General features: G+C 35.8%; 1 protein-coding gene across 1 annotated transcript; it reads right to left on the bottom strand.

The window, feature by feature from the left end:
- Positions 1-16: 16 nt before the first annotated feature.
- Positions 17-6,167, bottom strand: LOC306852601 (BTB/POZ domain-containing protein 17-like). Its single transcript, XM_079389578.1, has 3 exons — positions 5,864-6,167; positions 3,759-4,041; positions 17-2,126 (listed from the first exon to the last, which is right to left on the bottom strand). Exons 1-3 carry the CDS (start codon positions 5,955-5,957, stop codon positions 1,040-1,042), a joined length of 1,464 nt encoding a protein of 487 aa, XP_079245704.1. The 5' UTR covers positions 5,958-6,167; the 3' UTR covers positions 17-1,039.
- Positions 6,168-10,480: the final 4,313 nt, after the last annotated feature.

The following is a 10,480-nucleotide window of genomic DNA, read 5'->3' as shown; positions in this document are numbered from 1 at the left end:
GATAGACTCAAACTTTCTGCAAGCATCATGTATTTTATTGTATGTTCTGCTCAGGGGAGTGAATACTATACATGATCCCAACATGCAAGGAAACAGATCTAAGAAAATAGTATGAGCACAGATAGGAAAATACAGAAAAACTAACTAGGCCTGCCGCCTATCTAAGAATTATTATATATAACATCACTTAATGGTCTAAATAATTAAATAACCAGCACAAATGTGTGATGTTTCAAGACAATACAGGTTTGAAAGATGTGATATTTCTCATTAAATTTACAATAGCACCTTGAAACACTTAAAACGTAGTATATTAAAACTTACAATTGCCACCTGTGTTTCATTTTTTGCAATATACTTTATGCAATAATATGCTAAATTCAACAATTCTGTGCACTTTCTCTTTGTTCATTGAGTCCAGTGTGGACAAAGAATGTTGTGGTGATTATACATAAATTGGTTTTCCTAAAAAGAAAAGGGCTTCTGCCTTATCAAGCTGAAAAATACCTATGATATGAGTTATTATATCTGGGACACTAATGTATGTCACAGGCCTATATTAAAGCTAAATTAACTAAATTAAAATTGTGTCATAATTTACAAAACTTTTATTTCCTTTCCTTCATGGAACACAAAAGGAGATATTCATAGAATATTTTCAAAGCTGTTCTTCTCCATTTAATTCCAATTAATGGTGACCGCAAAGTAAAATTTACAACTTAAATTTCAGTCTGTTCTTCACACAATAATATTATTTAGAGAACTTGAAATGTTCAACATTCCTCCAAACATCTCCTTTTGTGTTCCATGGGGAAAAAAATAAAAATTATACAGGTTTGGAATGACACAAGGGTGAGTAAATGATGACAAAATTTTTATGTGTATTATCGCATTTCATTTTTTTTTTCCAGAGTAAGGACAGTGGAGATGCACTTTATTAGTGTTAATCACATTAAACCTAAACATGTTCTTCCATGCATCAATAAAACATAAGACCTTCTAAATCTAAAATGTTTTCTACTTCAATGTACTTGTTACATTATTTCTTGGTTGCTATAAGAGTCTGGTAGATAGGCTTTACAATGATGTGCAAGTACAGCGATCCATCCACCAGGAACTCAGATGTGCGATACTGCAGGTCCTCGCCAATCAGGAAATCCCCCACCTCCTCTGTGCTTTGGTGGAAACCGAAGATATGCCGCACCACAAGCTTGTTCTTCTGCTTTGTCAAGATGAGCACAGTCTTTTGGAAGCTGACACCTGCAAAATCTGAACTGGAAGTAGCAGGTGTGATGATGATACGAGGCCGGGCGATGCCGTTTCCTCCATCAGGGCGTGGTGGCTGCATGGCACCTTGCTCGGTGTACATGGGCCGCATGCTGAGCGGGAGCCAGCGGGGCGAGAACAGGGCGTTCCAAGTCACCCGCTTACTGGAGTCAAAACCGCTCGGACCCAACTGGGTCTGGAAACTAGTGCTGCGGTCGTCCCGTGCTGGATTGCTTATGACCCACTGAGATCCCCACATGGATGAGAGATAATTGCGGGGCACAAAGAGGCTGCAGTTCACATCGAAGAACTTGGCCAGCTGAAGCGGCGAAGCTGAATGGAACTGGTACGACATGTAGAGAAGATCACGCACCGACTCGTGGTAGCGCGTCATGATTGCCGACTGTTGCTGCAAGCGAAACAGCTCTCGTGGAGGGATCATGGCGTAGCGCACCAGTCGAAGGGCGTTCTCTGCTTTCAGGGTATCCAGGTCGTTCCGGGTGAGCCAGATTTCAAGCGCCTCAAACAATTCCAGCTCATTCTTCAATACTAAATCAGAGCGCTGCAGGAGGGTCAATAGCAATTCAACACTAACCGAAGGCCATTCTGCACTCTGAAGCACCGATGACAGATTCCACGATAAAAACTGAAGGCAGTTGTCTCTCAGTGCTGTGTCGCCAACCGAAACAGCATACTGGTACCAGCCCACCACGTGACCACCCAGAGAATCGCTGGCCAGGTTCTGGCTCATATACTGGGTTAATCCTTGCTGGAGGCTGGAGAGGCCGTACTTGGTAGCTAGTCTGTGCAGTGGTGTGGCTTGGTCTAACTGCAATGTGAGTTCACCGCAATACAGATATCTGCAAAACAGAAGACAAAGAATTCATCAAGCTTCATTCGGTGTATCTTACACAAAATTTCAGTGCATTGCCTGTGTTTAAAGGTAGAAAACAATAAACAACTGTGTCATAACTGATTTTTCAAAACTCCATTTTATTCTACTATTATTATTATTTAAATGTATATTATTGTATTAATTTTAGTAGTAGTATTATATACTGCTTTCATATATTTTATACTTTTTTAAACCTGAATTTTATTTCATATTTAATAAATAACTTTTTATAAAATTAGCTGACAAGAACATTTTGGCTGTAGTTTTAAGAAATTTGTCAACTTTTATTTCCTTTCCTTCATGGAACGCAAAAGGAAATATGCATTGCAGAATATTCAAGAAATCAATAATTAATAAATTGACTTTATTTAAAATAATCAATAAATTAATTATAATAATTAATTAATTAACTTTATTTTTTTTATTTTATGAAGTTAGATAAAAACATTGTTATGATTGTATTTTGATTGTATTATTTGTTTTTGGCTCTAATTTTAAGAATTATTTGTCATGATTTACAAAGCTTTCATTTCCATTCCTTCATGGATCACCAAATAACATGTTCATAGAAGAGTATTAATTTAATATTAAATTAACTTTATTTTAATGAGGTTAGCTGGTGGTGAATATTTTTTGGCCGGATTTTTTACATTTCCTTTCCTTCATGGAAAACAAAATGAGATATTCACAGCAAAAAAATTTATACATTTATATTTATTAAATTAACTTGCATTAATTTTTTTTAATAAAAAAAAAGCTGTCTCAGATATGGCATCCATTGTCTCATTGAGCCAAATTGGATTATTACCTGATCAAATAATATGCAAGTATAAATCTATTTTTATAATAATGCATCTTGTTGTGTTGTTTACCGTTGTAGTTTAATGCTTTCACTGCCTTGTTTGCCTTTTAAAAAAATTCTGATTGTATCTTTGTTGTCTTATCCTTTGGATCGCTATAAAGGAAATAAGACCCCAAACAAAAAACTTCAGCTCATTCAAAATAAATGAGTAGGAGGCATGTGCTCTTGTAACCAAAACATCTTCTCACGCTAGCTACACATCACTATTGTAATGTCACCCTATTCGGCCCTTCTCATTATAAAGCTGCCTTACATTACAGCAGAGAGTTCATTTTTAAATATTGCTGTTATGTTTCATAGATATTATCTCCTTTTGGGTCTGAGGTGCTGACAGGAAGGTTGCAGTTCCACCGTTGGCCAATAGAGAGAGTCTTGGACATGTGTGGGATGGGAATGTTCTCATAATTGGTCATGTCCCAACATGTTTTAGGCTAACATGTTGGGATGATACAGCACTGCAGGTTTTTTCCAAAAATGTGTTTTGGGTGCTGTGGTAAATGTTTATGATGCTTTGCAATTCTAAATGTTTAATTTAATTTTATTTTACACCAAAATAAACATTTTAAATGGTAAAGGCTCCTTTTGTGTTCTACTTTAAACTAGCATAAAATATATTTTACATATTTTCAATATATACAGATATTTGATATATATTAAATATATTAAAAATTATCAAATTAATATTTTAAAAAAATTAAAAAACAAACTGAGCTTCCTGAATGCAATGATTCTCACCTGATGAATTTCTCGAACACGGCAGTGCATTCTGCTGTTTCTCGCAGCACTAGCGTGCTACTATTGCGGTTTCTCAGCATCTTCTCAAACACTCGGCTCTGCAGTGAAAGCACTAGCGTGTGGGCTTGGATAACCTTGACCTCATCCGCATCCATTGTTTCCACACGTAGGGAAATGTCACTGTTATTTCCCAGCACCAGAAGGCCCTCTAGCCGTGCCACCAGCCCCTGTGAGTGATTGATCACTTCTGTGGTGCCTTCAACCAGTCCCTCTGCCCTCAAACCTGCAGAGCAAGGGGGAAGAGGTGTAATTATCAATTTCCAGTGACTAATCATCTAGATTGTTGAATAGAAATGGCTGCTGAGTGCCTGTCGCTGCCTGAAACTTGCTTCAAGAATCAGATGCATTTCTCAAACAAAGGGCGTGTAATTTAATCCATGATATTATTAGCTTCATAAAGGCTTTGTTGACAAATAAGTATGTTTTCTCTGCTTTTCGCATTAAAAAATGGCCCAGCATTGAAACTCATTTTGCAACAGTGTAGCAGGCCTCATAACCTGACTGCACAGTTAGATGTGGCATTAATGGCTTGTATGTTGACCTTGTTCCATATGCATTTTATAGATCAGTTGTATAGAGCCTGGATGATCAAAATCCATGAATTGACTACTTCTTTTTTTTAAAGGTTAATTTTGGTAAATTTCTAGCCACATTATCTCATATATATATCTATATATATATACAAACTCCTCTTCAAAAGTTTTTGAAAGATGTTGCATTTCAGTGTTTCTTCTTGTCCATTGTTACAACACGACTGCATTTATTTGATAGAAAATACTGTAGAAACAGCAATTTTGTGAAATATTATTACAGCTTAAAATCAAGTTAAAAATGTTTTCTATTTGAATATATTTTCAAATCTGATTTGCTGCTCAAGAAACATTTTTTGTTATTATCAATATTTAAAACAGTTGTACTGCTTAATATTTTTGTGGAAATCATGATATTTTTTTGTCAGTGCTATTTGATTAATACAAATAATTTAGCATTTATACGAAATAGAAATCTTCTGTAATAAACTTAATGAATCAATTTAATGCATTCTTGCTAAATAAAAGTATTAAAAAATGTAGTGACCCCAAACTTTTGAACGGTACTGTATACAAGATATACATACAATCGCATATTTAATATAATTATGTATAATTTCCTATGAGATTATCTTAAATATTTCTTCTCTAGATTTTTCAGAAGCAAACTTTTCAGAAAGTTATTTCTGAAAGAAGAGAGAAAAGAAACTTTTCAGAAAGTTTGCTTCTTTCTGCAAGATTCTGAATCATAGATTTATATAGTCTCTAACGTTTGGACTCCTCTGTATATGGAAACAACTTTTACATGTTTGCGTTAATTTTCAGTGTTTCTTCTTTTCCATTGTTACAGTTACACATATAGTAGAACTGCCTTTACCCTCCTGTTTGCCTAGAAGGTAACAAATGTTTTTAAACAGAATATGTTTTTGTAATGGGCAAGTGGCTCTGCACCCTCATGATCATCCAGCCTCTGTTGTATTAGGTGTCATTGCAGAGTTCTGGGAAATGCTATGAGCTGCTTGTGTGTGTGCTTTTGTTTGCGTTGGTGTGCGTGTGAACAAACCACTTATAGCGCCCTGGTTTCCTATTACTTGTTACCACCTAAAGTGCAAGCCGTTATGAATCTTAAAACAGACCCATAAATAAATACAACATAATAATGAAATAGAAGGAAAGGCTGATAATACATTTTTTGTCATCAAATTAAAACAATATAATTGTCTGTTAAAACCAAATATGATTAGGTATGTCATTGTCTTTGATAGAAAATATTTGAGCATTATTTTTCATTCTAAAACATGCTTTTTGCAAAGAATAAAACCTTGATGAATTGGCGTTCAACTGATATGTTAAAATCTGTTGATTTCTTAACATGCAACTTTGCAGACTTCACACTTTAGACTCATCATTTTCTATCATCCAACAGATGAAACCCAGAGTTCTGGATATCAAAACCAGTACTTCTGACATGATGTCCAAGCGAAGCATATATTATCTAGAAGAAAGTCATCTTACCTCCATGGACAGGTTGCACATGAGACCCGGCTGCCAACAGCAAGAAAAGCAGGAAAATGTGGGCAAGCAGCCCATTCCCCAACAAATAAGCCATCTTTTATTGTCCGATAGTAGATTTGATCTTCCTCTTCTCTGTCTGAATTCTATATTTTCGTCTCTTTTATTTCTTTTTAACCCTCTACTCTTCCTTAATTTAATTGTCTTTCTTCTGTTTCCTCCTCCTCCTCCTTCTCTGTGGATGATGGATGGTCTGTCGGCCCCTTTCTCTTTATGTGGCATATAGGCTATGGTGCATAACTAGTATGTAGGTTACTGGTTGTTTTGGGTTAGTTCCACCCTCACAATATCCTATCGATCAGTGGAACCTGTGGGGGGTGGGGAGTTCATTTTGGTGGGTAGGAACGGCAGTTGCCATGACAACGGCTTTGATTTTGACTTTTCTCTATTTTAATGTTGTATGACATAGATCCAGAGGAGGCCTCAGCTGTTCGGGCAGAGCAAGCGTGGAATTCTAATCACAAATTATAACTGCTATGGAGAATTGCAGGTGTGTTCATGCAAATGTATCTGTATGCATGAATAAGTACATGCTTTTCTTAGAACAGCAACTAGATTTTTACATTTTATTGAAGAAAAAGAGGTTATCGGAGAATTGCTATGTGTTTGCTTTTTGGGCTAATTCACAGCTGGCAAGATGGGCTTTTAATAAAACTTGGCTGTCACTGTAGAAACACTTTTTTAAATTGCTGTTACATACCCAAATTTAGCAAAGATGCAGAGCAAAGACAGCAAAGATGACACAGAAGTGCTTCTGAAATGGCGTTTAGGTGTCTTCACGCAGACTGTTTAATGCTGCTCAGAGGTGGCATGTATGCATTTCTATCATGACACCTCTCGGAAGATTTAAATTTAATGTATTTAGTCTTGGTGGGATAAATTTGCTACGCTGCTGCTGCTGTTGGTTATTGCTGTTGTTGTACATTATTGCTGCTGCTGCTGCAAAGCAAGTACAGGAACTTGCTACTACCAATACATATGCTGATACGGTGCTGTGAGTATTTAAGACATACTGCTGCTGCACAAATAACATATATAATAACCCATAGGAGATTTATACAGGTGGAGCTGGGGAAGGTGGAGGGTTTCAGAGGAACTCTGAAAGTGCATTGTAAACTGCTCTAGTGAATGCTTACCAACCATTTAAATGTAAAGCAGTAAGCTCATTGGTTGTGTATGCAACATGAATCAATCAGTTTTTGCAAGTAGTTTAACACTATGAATATCAGCAATTTGCATTAATGAACCATCAGACTGCACTATCTAGAGTTTCATGACAGAACTTGGCATTTATACAGCAATTCAACTGTATACTTTGATACTATGGGCTGAGGTGAGTCACAGCAGGCATAATTTAGTCTGGCTTTTATCCAGCATTGCGTCTTTACACTGAATTTTGTGCAGGCACATAGTAGCCTTAACTCAGCTGTGTAAAGAAACACATAACAATAAACAAATAAACTGGGATATTTGGGTGGTTTAAAATGGGCAAATGATTGCTTTAAGTGTTCTGAGTGGTTTTTAGCACTATGATCGCTGATGTAGGAACAGTTTTCGCTCTGATTTCTGGTAAATTGCTAGTAAATTTCACAAATGATAAAGAATCGGCAAGTAACACATTGAATTAATGTGAAATGTAAATAGTATTTTCTTGTAAAACATACTACAATAATCTTTGTTGTATTTAAAAAAAATCATTTTTACACTGTAGATGTGTCTCATATCCCTTCTTCAATGTAAATCTGTGATTTTCTGTCTGTTGTATTGTCCATTATTGAAAAAGAAAAGAATAGTTTGCCCCAAAATGAGAATTTGGTCATAATTTACCAGCACTTGGGTCATTCCCGTATGTATTTCTTTCTTCTTGTAGAACACAAATTATTTTGAAAAATCTAGGGATTATTTTCAGTACACTGAAAGACTTTCATCGTATGGACAAAAATATAACACAGTTTTTAAATATCTTCTGTTGTATTCTATATGAAAGAAACTCAAACAGGTTTGGAATGACATAAGGGTAAGTAAAGAAGAGAATTTGCTATTTTTGGTGAGCTATCACTTTAAAATTGCATAATTTATACAGCACAATGACCTGCTCAATTTGAGATATCATTCCATATAAAAAATACAAATAATTCTTCGGATTAGTGGTTTGTTTAAAGTATGAGAAGTAGTAACAGGACTATCTAAACATGGCACCCAGAAGTATGTGAGACCCCTCAGCCAGACTGAACATGTGGATCCTATTACATGCTGTCCACACTCGGGATCAAAAGAAGGATTGGAGTCTATTTCTCTCTGTGTATGTAAGGACATCCACCCCTGCTGCAGAGTCTTCTAGTTAGAGGTTATGTCACTTGTTTACTGCCAGTCAAAGGAGCGGTGGAAATGTGCTGAGAGAGCCTGAACCTTGGCTGAGTGACAAGGCGACTGAGGGAGCACAGATACGCGTGTGTTTGTGTAAGTGTACGGGTGTGTGTGCAGTGGGTGTGTGAGACGAACTTCCGAGTAAAATTTGAGTAAATCATTTACTTAGGAGAAACCCTAAAGCTACTATCAGGCCGAATGTGACCCTGATCTAGACTGATAGCGATGAATGGATTCCTCTTAAGGCGACATTCAGGGTGAATATGAAAATTTATTTTGACTGAGACAAAACACACTCAAATCACACACACTTTAGTTGATTATCAGCGTATACTTACGTTCCTTGTTACCTCGGTTCATTGTCGGTTGTTGTTTATGTGCCATGCAAACTGTTACATTGCCTTGGCTTACCCTGTGTTTATTCTTTTATTAAATACCTTTGTGTTGGAACTTTCTGACTCTTCGTCTTTGGAACCTTTGACACTGTGACACAAACATTACATCTCACATCTTATTGGCTAATTATTTATTTGGTACACCAAAATCCACATAATGCATGATAATAACCAGCTGATTATACATAATGCCTAATGTTTGTATTATTTCATTGGTGACCTGTCCTAGGAACGGTCAATATTATTGTAGAGTGTTATAACAGTAACTATGAGTGATGCAGTGACTCATAGATAGTGTAATAAAGCAGCAAGCTTTCATATTCAGGTGAAAGAACAACAGGCATTGACAAGTATACAGGCAATATTATTATCAAGTAGGATTCAAACAACGTTCAGATTGCACACAGAAACAGCAAGTAACACACTGAATTAAACATTTTGAGTTGGAAAGACTAAAATATTATTTTTACAGTGCACGCTGTATGATGACTCTTACTTTAAAAAATAGGAGAAATCATACCATCGTTACATTTTTACTTAATAGGGTGAAGTCAGCTAAAATGGGCTATCAGGTAAAATGGGCCAAATAAGGTTGTAGCATTATATCTCTTTAAATTTGAAAAGAAAATCACAATAACTGATCTTGCATTGTTGCTTTAACAGTTGATATATGTAACAATAACTTTTATTGGTCTGAGTTTTTTAAGGCGGGCAGGGCAGAGTGTTACATGAAGCTTGTCAGAGAAATTGTAAGGTAACTGAGCCTGACGAAGAAAATTTAATTAATCACTAATAAGGGTACTAAGCAATTATACAAAGCAAAGGTTTATGAACAATGTTTTGGCATGCTCTTTCAAATAAAAAAGTTTAATTTATAAAAGAAACTGATTTTTGTGAAAATGGTCATTTTAGGTATAAATGGCTGGTTAAGCTAAAATGGGCTGCATACACACACACAAACACACACTTTAAAAAAATTGCATTGCAGACAGTATGGTAGGAGGACAAGCAAAGAAAGGAAACAGAGAGACGAGAAGAGAAAGGGAAAGAAAGGAAGATGTCAGTAAATGGGCTGCATGCACACACATACTTTTACACAGAAATTGAGGGTGAAAATAGGTTTATAGGCCTACTGTAGAAATGTATCCATACAAAATCTTACCAGTCTTACAAGCATACACACACACATGCACACAAACACACAAAAGACACCAATGCACAGAAACACACACCTATACACCATGATCAGTTAATTTTTAATTGCATTGTTTAATTAAATATTCATTCAACTTTATATTTAATGAAATACATTTATGGTGTTGCTATGGCACACAAAAGACAATAGCGTTAATCTACTTTTAAAAATAAAATGATTTAAGCTGAAATTACCTTTTTATACTGGCCCATTTTACCTGAACAGCTGGCCCATTTTACCTGAATGTTGTGCCATGGCTCAAGAAGGTACCTGCTGATACTCTAACTCTCATCATTTTAAAACTTTTTCACATTTAAAAAATACAAATATATCTAAGAGACCCATGCTAATTTATAAGAATATCATTAGATCTCATGCATAGCTTATTTGATGGTATTATAAGTCATTGACCAAAACGTGGCCCATTTTATTTTTGTACTAATAACTCAAACTCCAGTATTTGTACTACTCAGTGGAGAGAAAGCCAGTCTGGATAGCCTGCAGGAATATTGATTTACGAGAGTGATAAAATCAGTGATACAGTGACCCAGCAAACCTAATTCGATTTCTTTCCCTCTCTCATAATAGGACTCCATTAATTGA

The sequence above is a fragment of the Barbus barbus genome, assembly GCF_936440315.1.
Source record: "Barbus barbus genome assembly, chromosome: 32".
Classification (NCBI taxonomy): Eukaryota; Metazoa; Chordata; class Actinopteri; order Cypriniformes; family Cyprinidae; genus Barbus; species Barbus barbus.
This window is presented reverse-complemented; position numbering and strand designations above follow the sequence as displayed.